The sequence below is a fragment of the Gymnodraco acuticeps genome, unplaced genomic scaffold (genome assembly GCF_902827175.1).
Source record: "Gymnodraco acuticeps unplaced genomic scaffold, fGymAcu1.1, whole genome shotgun sequence".
Classification (NCBI taxonomy): Eukaryota; Metazoa; Chordata; class Actinopteri; order Perciformes; family Bathydraconidae; genus Gymnodraco; species Gymnodraco acuticeps.
The window spans coordinates 1,039,703-1,058,848 of NW_022992250.1; the positions used below are offsets into that span (position 1 = coordinate 1,039,703).

Sequence of the window (19,146 nt, forward strand, 5' to 3'; positions counted from 1 at the left end):
GAATGAATCATAAATCCTGGTCCGATCAAATTTAAGTTTATGACAATGGGAAAATTGTGAGATTTATGATGCAAATCATAACTTTATTTGAAGATTTTCAAATGTTGCGACCACATCTATAAAAAGGTGGGGTGATTTTAGCATAGCCTGTTTCATTTAACTTTTTGATTAGGTCCTCAATGACTCAATGAACTTTTCGCTTGGTAATCTTTATTGCTCTGTGCCTTAATGAAGTCACATTTCACAGAGATGTATGATGTGACTGAGATACTGACTTACAACGTTCACAAGTGAATGTGTATTTTTTCCCCCTACATTCTAATATTGCAGGATGTCTTTAATAATCTACATGACAGTAACTAGTCAGCTCTCTAAACTGGTTTTGAGATGAGACTTTTTGTGAAAAAGTTAAAATACAGTAAATATGATGCATAAACACAACACTCTTTGATACAAAGGATGCTTAAATTGAGTTGCAAAAGAGATGGAGAGAGACACAAGTAAAACTAAGTGATTAGAGTTAACATCTAGACCCACAGCAGAGCAAGAAATATTGCCTCAACGGTCCATAATTTTCAGTACGTCGCATCTTTATGTGAGAAATCTGTGACGGAGGAAATGCAAATGTTAGCAGGTTTTGTTTTCCACCTAGTGATTTAATGATTTCCTTCTCCACCTTGAATACAGTGAGAGTGAGCATTTCACTTCCACGGTGCATTATACAATATCACCCCACTATCACTTCTATAAAGCTACATCTGCACTGTGATCATGCCTCCTCATCACCTTTCTCCTTACTGTCTAAAAACCTGCAGATCTTGAACAAATTATAAAGTATCACCTTGAGATGTGTGAGGTATACAACTTGATTTTACAGTTCATGAACGCAGTGTGGGCTGCAGAAGAAAACCTCAGCTATGTAGTGCAATTTGTATTCAATGAATAAAACACAAAAAGGTTTAATGACTTCCTTAAAAACTTCCTGAATGTAAAAAGCAGTATTTCAGTCATGAAGTAAAGTGCTTTCTATAGTTATCTTTGGTTTTAAAAAGTTATAATACAACAGTTGCCAAATTAGCCCACATTTTCTTCTCAAAATAAACTAGATCAAAATCAATACATTATTTGAGTCTAAAGGGAACAATATAAGTGAGATAATTATATTAGGCAATAAATTATTCATTTTTTGCAAATGTTATCTTAATCTTTTTAATTAAATGTTTTTTGTCCTGTCATTAATAAAGTCATTTCAATTTGCTTGTGGTATAAAGATGTTATGCATATAAGCTAGTTTTGTCTACACACCAACATCTCATATACATCTTACTGCAACTGTCTGGATTTACCACATGTAACCTCTATCACATCCATCAGTTCAACACTGCTGAACACATCACAATTATATTAACGTCCACAGCCATCCTATAGACTGCTGAAGACATGAGCAGTTTCATTTAATTAGTAACTGGCCAACATCCATCTTTTTCTCACAAGAACATTCATCAACATCACCGACTGTCTTCAATCAGCGAGGAAATTCCTCATACTCACTTGACAAGCAATTAATGAATTGCTTACAGCAATTGTAAAGTTCTCAGCCGATTCACAAGTGTGTCTTCCTATATGTTCTGTTAGCTTGGAAAATAGCAGATACATACCTGCAGCTATACAGGATGGGGAAACAGTGCTGAGTGATACATCTCATTTAAATTCGTATTGCAATGTCCTTCAAAAAAACTTTTATATTGCAAAGCCGCATCGTTGTTATGCTACTAGGGCTCTTCCAAAAATGATGCTATATGTGAAGAGTATGTAACAGTTGTTGTATGTACTTTCCCCACACTGTTCCTCCTCCCTCCTGTGTGTCTCTCTTATCATGTGAAAGTGAAACATTAAAATACCATTGTTGAAGGTCATATGGACTTCAGGAAAAAGTCTTGAGAGACAGTTACTGTAGGAAGCAAATATCAAACTCCAATTATTACAATAAATTAACATTCTTTATTCATCGGGCTTAAACAAGGTTACATCTCCTTCCTTTCTATGATTTACATCCTATCCTGTTTTGCCTTTAATTGTGTCATACTTTCCTCTCACCTCTATCTTTGGTGATGTGTGTTAAGTCCCTCTACTCTACTACTTTCTGCTGTCCCCTAATCCATCTCTCAACAAATCTTTAGTTTTTGTATAACTTTCACTAAGGTCCACACTGTGACACAAACACTGGCCTTTGGACTGCTTTTAGGACAAAATAAATAGGGACGCTGTGACTGTCTGCCGATTTCAGCCAGCTTTATAAAGCTACGTTTTGTATTTACTGTAAAGCAGACGGTAAGTAAAACGTCAATATCGCAAAAGGTCACAGCATGCCAAACAAAAGGCAATTAAACCATCTTATTTAATTGAGTTACTAAGCCAGAACATGACTTCCAAGCAAACATATTTTCCTGCCGCCTCCGACATTCCTGCTTCCCCCCGAGCTTCCTCCACTTTCCTCCTCCCAGCATCCTCCCCAGTCATTTTCTGCTTATTAAAGAGTCTCTCTGTCAACCTTGTCCCATCTAATTCTCACCCAATTACAATCTAAATGAACCACAGGAATGCTTAACTTGCCTTGCATCTTCCATTTGTTTAATTTGTGATGGTAACAAACGCTCATTAGTGCACGGTAAAGGTTCATGAATGAAGCGCTCAAGGCCCAATTAATCACCATTCCCTAGGAAGATAAATGGGAAATATTCAATTGTCCCATATGGATCAAAATGACAATAATAACAACAATGTGGAAAGAATCTCAATGACTGCATATTTTCCAGACCGTAGCATTTTGACTACGGGTGGCTGTGCATCACGAGCCAGTGAAATGTCACTTACTGAGAATTTCTGTCTAAGCTAGCTGAAAATCTTTAGATGTATTTGTTATACTAAAGCAATTTTCACTACTAGCATCTCCGTTCCAGAGGTAAAAGTGGGCCAATCTGATTAATGTCATTGTCTCAACGTGTGGAGCATAGACACCACATTAAAGGGTTTACCAAAGAGGGAGAGAATGAGGGGAAATAAGAAGTACAGAAAATGAAAGGAAGGGTGGAGAAAAACGTACCAAAAAAAACATTTTATAGGAAAAAAAAGGAGAGGGTAAACTAAAAAATAAATTAACAATTGAAAGTAGGGGAAACGACCAGCCAAAGGGTGTGGATACAGACAATCCCAAAGAGCTACACTGATCATCATCCAAGGAAAAGGAGAGCAACACAAGAAATGAAATGCAATTGCCTGATTCTGACAGTGGATCTAGTTTAGCATACAAACAGGAAGTGGATAATTAGTCTCGAGAGGAAAATCAGCACACAGTAAGTGGGAAAGAAGGCCGATATTAGAGCAGCTGTCCTCAAATGGCAGGGCAGACACATTACAGACCTTTCTGGTGGCTGATGGAGATTTCCCCCCTGCCCTCAACGTACTACTGCATCACTTGTATCTATGGTATGTGTATATACATTTTGAAAAGCATCAATCATCTTGAAAAATATACATGTACAAAGAGAAAGCATCAGCATTCTATGAAAACCTGAGGATTAAAAATAGCTACTATTATAGCCTACCGAACCATAGGCCGATAACCTGTTCTATCGCAGTCCGACGAAAGCATCACGATATGTGAACCGATAACTGCAGCTTGCTAAAACCTGCTCAGGTTGTGTGGCCTGAGGGAGCTCAGACTGAAGCTATTAAATACCAGGCATTAGGGAGATATACCACTGCAGTGGTGAATAATGTTCTTGGCAATTATAGTATATTCTGTCAGCAGTGCTGCAGAGCCTTTCAGTAAGTCATACACCTTATATTGGTATGCTGATGCTGTCATCCAGACAGCCACAACAACAGGAACACACAAACATGTTTACACACGACATGCAGAGAATAAATGATACAGCAGGCAGGCACAATGAACAGCACATGCAAAGTGTGTGACCCCCTCCTGTGTGCTCTCCACCACACTCACAATTGGTTAGCTGTCAGTGCAGGTTGTTGGTTGGGTTGGGTACCAAACTCTGTGCTTTTTAAGGATGCAATACTAATGAAATTGGTACTACCAAGTTAGATTCAGCTTAGATGCAGAGAATAGAGGAAGAGAGAGAGCAGAATTCATGATGGAGACTACTGGATTGTTTTCACTCTCTATACGGAAGGAATAGTCAACATTCTTTAATATGCTAAATGGTGTATGATATGTTTTGATTTTGTGTGAAACCTTGATATGGAACCATAGTACGCAAATTGCCAACCATTTACTACTGATATTATATGTTCGTGATTACAGAGAGTACAACACCCAAGAAAGATGACGTTCATTACAGGTACCAAAACCCAGGTATGTTGAAGTGTAACCTATCTCAGTCACATTATGCTGTAGCACATTTAGCCTTCCATACACATCATTAAGAGTCAAACTAAATATTGCTGTAAAGATGCGACTGTCCACCATGATTATATATCCTATTATCACCTTGTCCATTGCAATGACTCTGAGACCTGACTCACATCAGCGAAAAGAAAAAACGAGTCCAGAGACAAAAAAGGCCTGGAAAGTTGTTGCTTTGGAAACTGTCAAATGTAGATGCTGACAGGAAATTAGACTAACTCCTCCCTTGACAGCAATCAATGAATCTAAAGAAGGGCAACTAAGCCATCATTATTGATGAACAAGCATAGCCTCCACATACTGTATAGTCAGATCTTCACATTCACAGACACGAGGAAAAGCAACAAATAACCACAAGAATCCAGAAAAAAATGACTTTGTCACTTTGACTCAAACTCCAGAGACAATTATTTAACTGATATGTTTATGTAAATCCAACGGCATGATCTTGATACATTGTCAATCATTTCTAAGGTTCCCATTAACATCCTGCGACTAGTTTTTCTGCCAACATATGCTTATCATTTTTTTCTTTTGCTCTATATTTCTTTAAGCTTTAATTAGCCCCATCCCCAAAACACTGATGCATTTATTTATATTTATTTTCTACGTAAACATATGTCAGCATCATGCACATATGTCAGCATCATGCACATATGTCAGCATCAACAACAGACTATAATAAAACACCTGTCAAAAAAGCCCATCCCATCGCATTTCCCATCAGGATGTGTTAAGGCAGCCGCAATATAATAGGCAGGTGAAGAAAACACATATTACCAGAAAACCAATTATCACTTAGAAAGCTACATTTCAGAAAATAATAGGATGTTATAAAAAAGAATTCAACTAACAAAAATCCAGAAGTAAAAACAATAAATAAAAACTTTGCTGCAATAGATGCTGAATACTGAACATGAACAAAATAACTCCTCTGGGTCATTTTTAGGGCAAATAGAAGCGAGCACGGAGAACTCCGCTCTGCAAGCAGAGAAGCAGTTTCTCACTCTGGAGATGAAGACAACACATAATAATGGGCCTAATGCTTCAGAGGAAGTCACTTGTCAAATAGGAAGCAGTCAGCCCTAGACATATTGCTGTTACAGTAACTTGCACATAAACCGCTCAATCTCGCAATAAAATACAGAAAAATATACACAGCGGGCAAAGAAAAACATGTGTGGATGCTTAGGCCATACACAACATGGAGTAAAAAGGAACAAACAACACTTCATCTTTATGAGTGAAGCCAATGCAGCTACATGACAACACCGTTCACAACCACTCTAACCGCCTCTAACAATTGATGTGCTGCATGGAGAAGCCACCTGGAGTAAACTAAAGGGTAAGCAACATTGTTGGTTGCCAGATAATTAAACCATAAATAATTTCAGGATTGATGCTTTGAAAACTGGATTAAAATGTAGTTACTTTCAACATCACTAATAGTGGACATTTACTTTATATGTGGAGCTTGAATAACACATTTTTGACACACATGTTGGCAGTAAGCTGCAGCAGAGGTAATATGTATCATTACATGTGTCCCTCAAATCAATAGAGAGTGGTACAAATAATTAAACAAACAGTAAGAAACTCTCCTAGTAGTCAACAAGTGGATACCACGTCTGCAAGGTATTAAACACAGAAAGTTACTCTACTTACAGGAAACAAAGATGTGAAGCATTTAGCATACATCAAAAATGCAGAGTACAAACAAAGAGCTTGATTGGTTGGTTGTCTTGATACTACTACTGCTATAATAAAGATCTCATTGGTGCTGGTATCATAACTCTGGCTGTTGCTTCTGTCACTCACATGATATAGCAGATTAGTCATTCATCGTGGAGTTATTGATGCCCGTTACTTCTCTATGCCTAAGTCTTATCAGCCAGACTAATGGGGGGGGGGGGGGGGGGTGAGGGTCATAAATGTGACTGATATTCCTTATGGGGCATCAACCGTCTGAGCAATCACTGCATTGTAAAACCGCCTGAGCCGAACAAACATTACTTAATCATTTCTGACAGGGGACTGAGGAGTGTTGACAGCTGAGTAATTATTCACCTGACAAATATATCCTTCAACCTATAGAGGAGTTGCCACCCGGCATGAGAGATTTCAGATGCTTTTACTCATTGTCTGTTGATTTGAAGAAGAATAGAAACATATGGTGGAGTTGAGTTTTACACTATAAATCCAAGATTCTCCTCTTTTAAAACGAGGCTATCTTTACATTATTACATTACATGTTACTTGTTAGACGCTTTTATCCAAAGCGACTTACATACTCAATACTGTGGGCAATCCCCACAGGAGCAATTTGGGGTGAAGTGTCTCAGAGACACAACGACATGCTGACTGCAGTGGGGTTTGAACCTGTACCCTGATCCGAACACCAACGCACTTGTCCACTGCGCCACAGCCTCCCTGCAACCAAATACACAAATGAATGCCTCCAAGTCCTTCAGCTGATTTGTTGGATCTGTTGGCATCCAATGACAACTGAGATGCTTTCATAGTTTGAAATCTGAGATGTTTTCAAAAGCTTCCACTGAGGGGAATACAGCAATAAATGTGACGCAAGTGGGATCTTTTCAAATTGTCATTGTTATATCATCATCATTAGAGGTCTTCTCCATAACACACTCTATGGTCTGTTTTATGAGACCCGTTTAGATTTGAGTAATTTTCCAGAAGCATTTCCCAGCAATCAGAAAATGGTATGCCGGAATAACAGAGACAAAGCAAAGAAAAAAAGATGTTGTCATGGAGCACAACATGGCATATTTTGAAAAATGCTGTTTGGTTTGAACACAGTAAGTGTACTCACATTGATCGATGTTCCCGTCTGCTTTCCCCTTCTCCTGCAAACAGAGAGCACACACAAAAGTGGTTATTACAGGTTCAAGGAGTGAGACAAAAACAGCCATTTCTGCAGCTTTTCGTGCACCATTCGTTACCGTGCCTTTGCTCTTTTCTCGGTTCAGAGAAAGACGACGACGGAAAACAAAAGGTGAATAGACAGAACGAGTGTGAAAAATGAAAGAACAGAGAGACAGAGATGGTGTGACAGAGAATATATATGACGGATTCAATTCAACCCTAATTGGAAACACAACAGGCTGCTAGATGGCAGTTGTCACTATATTGTGCTGGAATTGTAATCATGATGTCAAACAATTGACACCACAAAGATGATTTCATTCCTCAGTCCTCGCTGTGGTTGTGGTATTGACATGCAGCTTTACATTTATCTCAATACATGTCTTTCCAAATACTCTGTGTGGATGTGATTGGATGATATCCAAGTGAGGTATATCACAATTATCATTCAAAGTTAAACTAAAACATATTTGCTATATCAAAGATGTTCAGACTTAATCCACTGAAGTTAATAGGGAGACACCACACTGTACTGTATATTGGTGACGATAATATGACTGTTAAGTAAATATGAAGAAATAAATTGATTCATTTGTGGGATTTCAGCCACTTGTAATTATGCAAGCATGGCTGCGGACTAGGGACGCCAATAAAAAACAGCTTTTATCTCAACTGATGCATTTGCGCGGACAGTATGGTCACTTCGGGCCACAGCAGAGATTAAAACTGACTAACTGACAGAAGCCACAGACCACAATGCTCATAACCGTAATTGCAACAAAATATGTCTGAGAGAAAGACAGTATGATTACGTTACAACCATGGAATCTCTTGGTACTAGGGTGGACAATATAAAAGGTACGGTATGTTTACCAATTTTCCACATTTCGGTCTGGACTTGGTTTTTCCTTTTGTAAATGTTGTGTGGTGTTCCTGAACACCATGTCCTACCCACTAACACAACATTGTGTGCTTGTTAGTTACTGATTATTTGTGCTTATTACAGCACAGCGCTCTGCATACATGCATCTGAGCTGGAGACGCAATTGAACACAAACTGGCAAAACAAAGGATTGAAATGCTGTTTAAAAATAGCACAAAAGCAGGTCTTCTAATGCGACACAGCTCCTGGATCAGCCAATATGTGGCAGCAATTGAAGTGTTTTGACATTTTGCATTCTTGTCCCTCAGTGTGGATGTCACTGGTAATGAGGCTCAGTGATAAAACGTGTGTGAGTCTGCAAGGCCCTTTCAGCTTCCCAGAAGACGAAGAGCTTCAGGAAAAACACAGCAGTTTTAGTGCCTCCTGTCACTGCCTCCTCCTTTGTCTCCACATCTCTATCCCTCTGTCTTTCTGCCATCTGTCCGTCTTAATTGCAGACGTGCTTCCTCATGATGGCAGGATAAAATTGAGTGTGCTCATCAGCAACGCCTTCCATCATCTGGAGAGCTGCTGTTTGATCAATGGATTAGAGAATCAAACCAAGCATAGAGGTGAAAGACAGGCTATGTGCTTCTTTCTAAAAAGAATCATTTTTACCATGAGTATTCAGGGCCCTTTTCCTTTATACATTCAGATTGAGATGATTTTAAATAGTAATGATGAAAGGCAACTACAATCATGTCACTTGATAAGATAAAGTAGATGCATTCAACATAGGATTGGGAAGCAGATAATATGTTTCTCCTTCAATGCATTGACACAACATACATATAAATAACTTTAACACCATCATTTCATTTTAGGGCAAACCCACTGTGTTTCAATTAGGTGGGATCTGCGTTTCTCTATCATAATCCCTCTTTGTGATAGAGGCTGATTAGATGGCTGTATTATTATATACAATCTAAATGCCCAGTGCAGTTAGGATTATGGGATAAGATTATGATAAGATTAGGGATGCTGAAAGATGCACAATAGCAGAGACAGGAGATGTAATATATACCGTCTAACCTCGTGAGCCTGGGGCTGTTTTTATTCGAATTACACTTCCTCTTCCTTCTTATGCCTCTTATGGCATAGTTCCTACATGTTCCCAGCATGTCATACATTGTTATGTTCAGTGCATCTGAGGCTACTCTGACATGAGACATTTTAACGTGGACAAAAGGGTTGAAGGGGGTTTAGTTACCTTGAAGCAGCAAGTATGTGCACATTAGGAAAACATGTAATGAATGCATAACATGTAAAGGGACATGGAAGACCAAGTATGATCACCAGATGCCATGGCCTCTAACAAAAGGGTTTCATGATTTGTTAATATCATGATGTCGTTTTTAAAGTTTGTTTGTAGAGAAAACGGATGTCATTATACATTGCATGTTAATTAAGTGTTGTTAAACAATTTTTAACATACATGTCAGCCATCAGAAACTGATACTTGTATTGGCTGTGGAATAACTTGGAAAGAGTTGACAGACCTACAGTATAGCTATCTGGTTTCACATACTTAAGAAGCACTTAAAACAAAACACCTTAAATATCACGTTGGTTCAATGTTATTGATGTCAAGGCCTGTTTCAAGTTTGACTACTTTATTAGTTTCTGGGGGAGCAATCAATAGAGATAGAGAAGAATACACATTCAAAAAGATGTTTATAGCCTCTAGAAAAATGTGAACAAACAAATCTCTTAGTGCTACATGCCTCCATCTTGGAAACCATAAACCCACACATAAAACAAGAATCTGACATTGCGGCCACAGAGACAGACATTTTGTAGGAATGCAATTTGAACAGCAGGGCAGTTCAAGTTGTGTCTAGTACAAAGTGTGCTTCAATATTTGTGTTCCCCCCGCTGCAATAGAGGCCCTCTTCATTCAAGGACCCATATGTTTATTTGTCTACACTTAGTTTCTCTGGTTTTTAATCCCAGTAAACATCAAAACTCTCTGCTAAAATCAGCTGCCTGTATGCCAACATTGCATTGCAGTTTTACTACTTATAAGCAGTAGCTTTTCATAAGTCATTGTCTGATATGTGACGCTTATTGATTATTTGAACTTTATAAGATACTGCCCGATTAGGATGAAAAGGCAGCTAGAGAAGCAGGAAAGTAAAGCTGAGTCCATCAGTGTTTTCACAACAGCCTTTCTACATTCAATAATATGTGATCCCTGATGTCTGTTACTTAGAAAAGTTGGCTTTCTTATCTAGAGTAATCCATCAGTGCACCAACAAACTACTTAATGAGCTGAACGAATAGGAGCCAAAAGAAGAAAAAAAAAAATGTTGGCAATGTATATGAGTGGCAATACCTTCAAAGGCTTAACTTTGATTTATCTGAAAATAGAATTAAAACCCAAGACATTCCAGCTATTTCCCTGCATCAAATAATAATGTACATGTAATAATGAACATTATTTCCAGCAATGTTCACTGGCACGATCTCTCCTCTAAACATCTTCATTTATTTTAAATTGTCCCCAGCTTCGCTAACTTACTCTTTTGATATGCTACTAAGATACAGCACTTGTTCGATCAATGTTCAACCTGCCCACATTTCTGCTTGAAGAAAAAAAAAAGAACAAATGGAATATATGTTCTTTTCATTGCTGTTTACATTTCTATCAAAAATGATGGAAGCTCAATGCCTATACAAATGTCTCTTTAGTGTTTGGTACATTTACAGTGGCACGTTTTATGTACTGTTTTAAACAAAAAACAAGAAGTACTTTACACCGTTTTTCATTGTTTTTGTTTCTTATTTGAGGATTCAACACTTATATTTCACTTAATTTAAGAATATATTCAAACATCACATGGTGTACTCCCTTAGCTAGTATGCACAAGCTATTGTAATGGCTCCTAGCTGTGTTAAACCCACAGTATACACTTTAACTCAGTAGAATAAAGCATGTTCTGAAACGGGCCAGAGGGTTGTGCTGAGAAAAGAAGGTATCCCCTACCACACTATAATTAAAGCAGAGAAAGGAGTATTATTCTTCATATTTTCTTCAGCTTTGAGTACAAGCTCTCAAGAGACTTGAAAAAACCCTCTGGGACCACAACAAAAACTAAAGCTATGTACAAGTCATAATCAATGTAATGTAATGTAAATGTAGTAGGGGGTAGCCCCACTACTGGAAATAAAAACACAACAGAAAAACATGCGTTCCTGGAGAGAATACTTTGTTCATTATTTTCCTTTTTCAATGTTCCTGCATTTATTCTTGATTCATTCAATCCATAAACCTATTCCTCCTAAACCCTTCATCCACTGAACACATTTCCGCCTTTCTCTGCGTTACAGCAAAACCAATTTACTGCTCCACTATTTTCCCACTTCATATGGACCACTCCCGAGCCAAATTACAATCTTCCCGTCAAATAAGCAGTCTATAAAAAGCCCTATATGTTCATCAGTGTTGCGTTCAGAATGCTGCGAGATTTATCATTACCAATACAAGAATCCTGAACCAACAGCTACTGCCCCATCACAGTGACACGTTAAGAGAGTGGTCAGATGAAGCATTTGGTATTTTGTGTGCACTGTTTAGTTCAAAAAAGAGATGAATTATTGCAAATAGTCAACATTAAACTGTGTCTTTCAATTGTATCAAAGCTGACACCAATACAGTATGAATTGTACATTACAGAGATCTTGGTTTCTCTGAAGGTATCCAGGAAGCTTACAAGAGTAAAAATCAAAGGCTTTCATCTGGACTTTTTTCTTTATTTCACACTCTTCTATTTTTGGTCTGTTACACTGCTAAGATGTCTTATTGTCCCTCTGTCTTCATGTTTGTTTGTTTTTCAGGGTTGGGGTATATATAAAGAAAATGAAAATCTGGCATAACTTACACATCACTAAAGGCTTTAAGAATGCATCCTGCATAATCATGTGAAGGCAGAAATTCGGAAGATTCTCCCCGGGGTCGACTTCAATTTCTGGTGCCAATTGAGAGCTTTTTAAGTTTCAATTCTGGCCAGATAGACACAGGGAGGAATGCCTGAGAATTGAGTCAAGGGAATTCAAGGGACACAACCACCAGGGCAAAATTACATTCCCCTTCCTGCTGCCAACTTGGCAACACCCAAGACCCAGACTTAGAACAAACCAGGGGGTGTACATGCTTCATTTCACGAAGAACTAGGACGACCGCGGGCTCTGTGGTATGTGTCTGTCTGTGCGTATGTCTTTCTGACAACCTGTTAGGGCTTTATGTGTCTGTTATGCAGAGAACATTTGTTCAAGGCTTAAATATTGTTGGCAAGGACCTGCTTGCTCAAAGGACAAGTCGTTTTCCCTCTCTTTAGCCTGGGAATCTCTAGTGTGCAATCAGGATAAATGCAACCAGGCAAGCTCATGAGTGTTTAGGCAATTATCCTTTAACTGTTGCGTAACGATTAACAAACAAAGCTGGGTTTTAAAAAAGAAATACACAACACAAGAAGTTGAAGTAAAGCTACTTGCTTGTTGTTGTAATAATTAACAAAAGTACAACAAAGTTCACATTAAACACAGGCACCAACCTGCTAAACTTTAGCTGCAAAATTGAGCAACAAATGAGTTTTGTTCGCCTGCTTCACTTCATTTTCCTCACCACTCTGATTTGCTTTATGGTTGATATGATTGATTTATATCTCTGTAAAGTGTTTTTCTAGCTTGATAGAGAGTGAAGGTGATGTCCTCGTTCGGTAGCAGTTTAATGTGTGTGCATGCGTGTGTGTCTGTGAGTTTGGACAGGATATTTACCATGGCGTTTGGTTCCTGGGAGGAGCTACGTGGCATTGTAGCTGAATGAACGCTGCCTCTCCTGCTGGTCTTGAGCCCTTCAGCCAGCCAGCACCCTGAGGTGCCCAGCAGAGCGGCCACAGCCCAAACACACAGGCTACCCATGAGTGCTTACCTGTATGGAAAAGTACAAAAACAAGGCACACAACATTTAGACTCAATTATGTGGTAAAGTTTCTATTGATAAAACAAGTGACAAGCCATTTTCGTATTCATAACACATAATCGTATTTATGTTCTGTTATCAATATAAAATGTGTATTGGTTAATTTAGTGAATAAACCATTTTAAAGATGTCTGATCTGTGATTTTATTCTTTCCTTATACTATTTGTATGCAAATTAATTAATGACTTTCATGGGAGATAATAAAGACTGATGATCGAAACTCACTTTCAAATCAACTCGTGTTTATAGTGTATGTGATCTTGTCTTTTTTATGTGCAATAAAATAGATACAAATGTTGCATGAATGTCTGCAGGGTAAGTGAGACAGAGGAGAACACATTTCAGAGTTGAAAGCGTCTTGAATCTGTCGATATCTCAAGGCAAGACATGGCGAAAGAAAATATGTTATGCCATAAAGAAGGCAAATATTTACAGGCTAAAAGAGAATAGCAATAACTCAATAAAGCTGTGTGAAAAGCATCTATTACTGATATTGTGTCATTTTCCAAGGCTTCTTTGAAATCCTGTGATATACAGCTCTGTATTTTATACACCCAATATTATGTTCATTCACACACGGTTACACACAATGGATCAAATATTGTACACTCACACAAACTGAGCACACACAAGCACATGAACACACCGCATAATACGGCTATGTGAGCATCAAAGCCTTCACTGATATAGATAATTATCTGTATTACAAAGGACACAGAACATCTTTTGATGTCAACAAAGAGACAACCCTCTGAAGTCGCAATTGGGGGAGTGGGAATGAATTCAGCAGATCAATTTCCCTGCTGTGACAAAGAGACCCTGACACACACACACACACACACACACACACACACACACACACACACAAATCACATTCAAATCTTCAGAAAAAAAATAATACATATATCTCAACTGTTCTGATAAAAGCACCTGAATAAAAGCTGCAGTGAAACATTATTTTCAGGTAACGCCTTGTTCCTGAATAATATTGAAAATGGCAAGCATGCATTTAACGATTAAATGTTAAAATGTGTTTAATGGTGCTACTCTGGAGGACCCATAAGCTCAAGGGTGAATAAACCAGACAGCTATTCATTTCAGCTGCAATAAGATCACTAAATCATGTTCATAGAGGAATAAAGTCATAATAATATGACAACCTCTCATTAAAGCGCAACCCAATACACCAAGCACACACACTACAGACACATTAAATAGTAGAGTAGCAACAAATAATGAAATCATATCTGCTTTCCCAAACATTATTTATTGCAGGGATATTGTCCTTGGTTTGTGCTGCATTGCACTGGTTTGTTTTGTATCTTACATCTTTAAGAAAAGACTTGATAAGAAATATTTATTGGACTCCATCAAAGCACAAACATCTGTTGTGTCTAATCAGCTGATGTGGATCGTTATGTGACACAGCAGTTTGTTATGTGTGTGTTTTTGCACTTTAGAGTAATCTGTGTTTATTGTTTTTATTGTGGTCTTAAACTTTATTATGGGATTTTATTTTGTATTTTACAGCATCGCCAGTCTGAAAACAAATGTCCCTTAGCGGGCCATAAAGTGTGCAATTGAACTGAAAGAAGGGTGTGATGCATCTCAAACAGCGCAGGGGTTTGTGGTGTTATGTGTCCGCAGCATCTCCTCACTAGAATATTTAATATTGAAAGGGTGTTGCGATTCACCTTGACCTTCACCTTGATCACGTCGTCCTGCTGCCTGCAAATGTGCTTTCTGCTTTACATATCAATTTTTGCATTTTGCAATAAATAAATAAACACATATTTTGAAACATATCATCATATTAATACACTGATAAGATGAGACACTTTGCAACTGTAATGAACAGTATTTGTCAAAGAGAAAATCATCTTTTTCTTTACAATATCACAATGAGAGTAGAAGAGACAATCCCATTCATATCATATATCATCATGTATCATCATTTATCATATAATCAATGTGCTCCACTATTTTCAACGGCTAGTCACCTCCTTTTTCATAAGAGCTTTTTCATTGAAAACCTCTGGCTGCATCTGTAAATGAGCTTAATAAAAGCATAGACTTGAGCAAGAAAACCGACATTGATCCAAAATACGAGAAAGTGGATGCAGGAAGAATTGCCCCTGTCGTTATGAGGATCACTATGTGTGATCATTTGTATATTGATTATTAGAGTATGTATGACCCAACTCCTACAGTCCATTTACTCTCATTTTTCAACTTTCTCTCGCAGCCCTTTTGAGGAAACTGAAGCTGGCCTAGATGTCAAACTTTGAGATGTGTTTGAAAGCTAGTAAGTGGACTCGTAAATAAACGTTTTCTTGTTACACATAGAGCTACCAATTGGACACGAATGAATTAAGTATGCTTCTGAAATTATAATCTGCAAAATAATGAGAAGTGTCAAATAAGTGCTGTAAAACAATATTTGTGACCCGCTCTATCAAAATCAGTCGGAAGTCGCAACGGCTCATTTCAAAATAAACGTGGATTTGTGTAAATAACTAGTTTTTCGGGGGTTCGGGCGTTTTGTTTGATTTTAAATAAACAAAGTCTTGTCTTTCAGAATATGAAACTTTTATTGCCAAAATCTCCCGTTAAATACATTTTTGAAGCTTGTAAAGGGACGATGACACAGGTACCTCTCAACTCGCACTCGGCTCTTCCGCTGCACCGCCCCCCTCCCTCCGGCTGAAATTATGAAGTAAAGGCGTATAGTAATCATAGATAACACGGCAGGGTCCGTTACAGTTTGTTTTCATCTGATTCCAAATAAACAAAGTCTTGGCTTTCAGAATATGAAACTTGTTTCGGCAAATTCAGATGATAAATATAACTTTGAAGCTTGTAACGGCATAATTACAAGCGGAGGACGGAGTAACGTGACGTCACAGCAGGCATAACAACAGCCGGTGTTTCTCGTGAAGGTTTTCCCCGGGAAACAAACGCAAAAATACACAAACACACACACACACTCGCGAGCTTCCCCCAGACCAGTAATACAAGCGAAAATATGTTTCCTCCGTACTACTTTGGTCATTTATTAGCCGCTAATAATCAGATCGATGGATTCTAGGGAAGAGGAAACTTTGAAAGCCTTTTTCTCAAAATGATGACTCGGTTGCTTAATATTTGGAGTACAACAACAATCCTGATATCATTAGAAAGCTAGGAATCTCCTCTTTACAACAGTGTATATAACTAAAAATGTGTCTTCAGGTCAATGCGACTGATTTAGATGGAGCAGGTCACATTTGTGTAAAACATCATGGAACATCATTTAGCAAAAACAAAAATTCCCCTAGAAATCACCTTTATTATAATATGTAGCTATATCTTCTTTGCAGCACTGCTAACCATAGGAAATAAAGTCCTGTCAGTGTTTACATCATTCGGCAAGGAACCACCAACATCCTTCAGCTAGCTAGCCGGAGGCTAAGGGCCCTCACAGATGAAAGCTCTCTCTTGTTAAATTAAACACCAAATGAGATCTGCCAGTCACTATCTTAATGTGTGGCCTGGCCTCCTGGTGTTGGCCTACACACAGCTCAACACACTTTGTTCATTTGGACACACACAAACAGAGCCTTGGGGGTGTGGATTGAATGGTCCATTTTGAAATTCATCAGGAGGGAGAAAGTCTATTATTCGACCAGCATATTAAAAAGCTTAAAGAGACAGAGTGTCCCTTTTGGCAGCTTTAGTCAGATCAGACTGCTTCAATGTACTTGTATTACAAAAAGACTCAATATGCCAAACATTAAATATAATCTATTCACATCCAAGCTACCTTCAAGCCCTATCTCCACTTTTTCACGTTTCTTTCTTTCAGAACTTCACATTTAAAAGGCACAAAAGTACTGTTGGGCACTGAAGAGTCCTGCAGAGCGACCTGCAGCTTCTTCCAGTCGCTTACTTTCTGGAAGTTAATTTCATTTTCTTTGTATGTCTTGCAGGTAAAGAGGAAAGTGCTTTTTAAATTATAACCTGAGCCACGTAATTAAATGAATCACAAGCTTGTAATAAAAGGTTTAAAAATGAAAAAGTGAGAAGGAACAAAAGGGACGAATACAAAACAGGAGGAAATGAACATGACGTACAGAATTGTGAGGGACTGACGTGATATACATACTGTATAAACTGTGAGTATTGTATTAAGACAGACTTGTTGAGTCCAATAGGGAATAACAAATGATAACTTGTAGACCGTACCACATTTTGACTTTCATTGGTTGTTTGGGTTGCTGACAATCCAGGAATTGAAGATCTATTCCATATATTTAAATTTAATTAAACTAAAGGAAGAAGTCAGCTTAATGCCTGAAATGTGCAGCGCTCGGGTTCAGTAAAGCACCATGCTCACCATCACGTTTTAAGATGGGGCATTTGGAGCAAGGTGACATCTCACAAGCCTTTCAGACGCATCAGCGACATTCAGACTTGTTTCTAGGTCGAGGTAAAATATTAATTTTCACCCACTGTTTAATTTTGAATGACTGCAAAGGTTTCTTAATGCATGCATGGATAGGCACATGGAGACACACACACAAACACAGAAACATTGACATGATCATTCCTCAAGGCAGGAGTCTGGTCTCATGAAGATATGGGATTGTTAAAGATGTGAAATGTCTCAGACCTGCATGAGAGCATTTGAATGATTAACGTTTGAAATAGGTTTCATCATGATTGAGTTTCCTTTCAATACTTCTAAATGAATCGTAATGTGTGAGAGACTATTCAAGAGGCTAATATGAGTATATGAGTTGACTTTAGATTTAAGTTGGTATTCTGCATTTAAACATTAGAAATACCTTATCTATGTTTTTCTAACAGCTCAAAGTTACTTTGTGTTAAGTTGTTGACCAAACAATACACCAGTAAAAAAAAGTGATCTCACTATTCTTTAAAATTGTTTAATGATTATATTGTACTATATTACACAATAATAATCTAATGTATAGCCTCACCCCACTTTTCTTTGCCACAGTCAAAACTTCTTCATCCGGCAGTTTTCTCACTTCAAAAATGAATTGCTCTTCACTTGGCTAAAAAGCAACTTATTTTTATTTGACTATACAGTAAACACGAGATGTGGTGAACTAAAATGTGAGGCTCTTATCAAAGTATGATTACACACATCTAGACTAAATTGGAACAAATGTTGATCCTGAGCCTGGGGGAGTAAGTCTGGCTTTTGGTAGAAAATTATAATTGCGTGATTATGTGACAATTTCTATAACTTCTAACACAGACAACACAAAAGCCCTTTCTTCCTCTGTGTGAAAAAGTACAAAACATCTGGCTCTGCTCTGAAGAGAACAAACAAACTGTCAGGCTGCGGATAATGGTGATATGTGTTGGCAATATCATGTATGGATCCTAGAGAACATAATGTTCCCCTGCAGTGATGTTGACTAATGTTTCCGGTTTCTTTTGTGGAAAGTATTTTTTACTATTTTCAATGTTTGACTAGGGTGTATTTTCAACTTATCTTTTGATAAACTAGTCATAAATCTATGGGCAAGATTCACCTTGCCAGGCATTACAAAAATATAGTCGGGAATTAGCCGAACAATGAAGGCATTCACTTTAGAAAGCATTTATCATAACCTGAATTCTTCACTATCTAACCACAATTGGAAGAAGTCTCTGTTTGTATGTACTACTGTATGTTTGTATGGAAGTGAAGTGTTGAGTGGGAAGTTGTTCAAATGAGAGGCTCTCCAGAAAGCTGCAAGCAGCAATGTGGAGATCCATGCAATCAGCACACTTCTTTCTTTTTTTAACAGTGTTAGTTAAAACATGATATGCTAATCTTATGCTAAAGAAACATTTTAATAAACAGAAAACAAAATGTTCAGATATTTTGTTATTTTCCTGTCACAATGATGATGGCATAAACGTACCACCACCTA

The 19,146-nt window shown here is 37.9% G+C and overlaps 1 protein-coding gene across 2 annotated transcripts in view; it reads right to left on the reverse strand.

The window, feature by feature from the left end:
* Positions 1-19,146, reverse strand: part of fstl4 (follistatin-like 4) — a 240,311-nt gene that overhangs the window by 206,467 nt on the left and 14,698 nt on the right. For both annotated transcript variants that reach the window (XM_034206719.1, XM_034206720.1), the window contains exons 2-3: positions 13,011-13,164; positions 7,260-7,293 (exon numbers count right to left, since the gene is read on the reverse strand). In XM_034206719.1, the coding sequence (XP_034062610.1) occupies positions 7,260-7,293; positions 13,011-13,154 (178 nt within the window). In that variant the 5' untranslated portion in view covers positions 13,155-13,164. The remainder of the gene's footprint in view (positions 1-7,259; positions 7,294-13,010; positions 13,165-19,146) is intronic.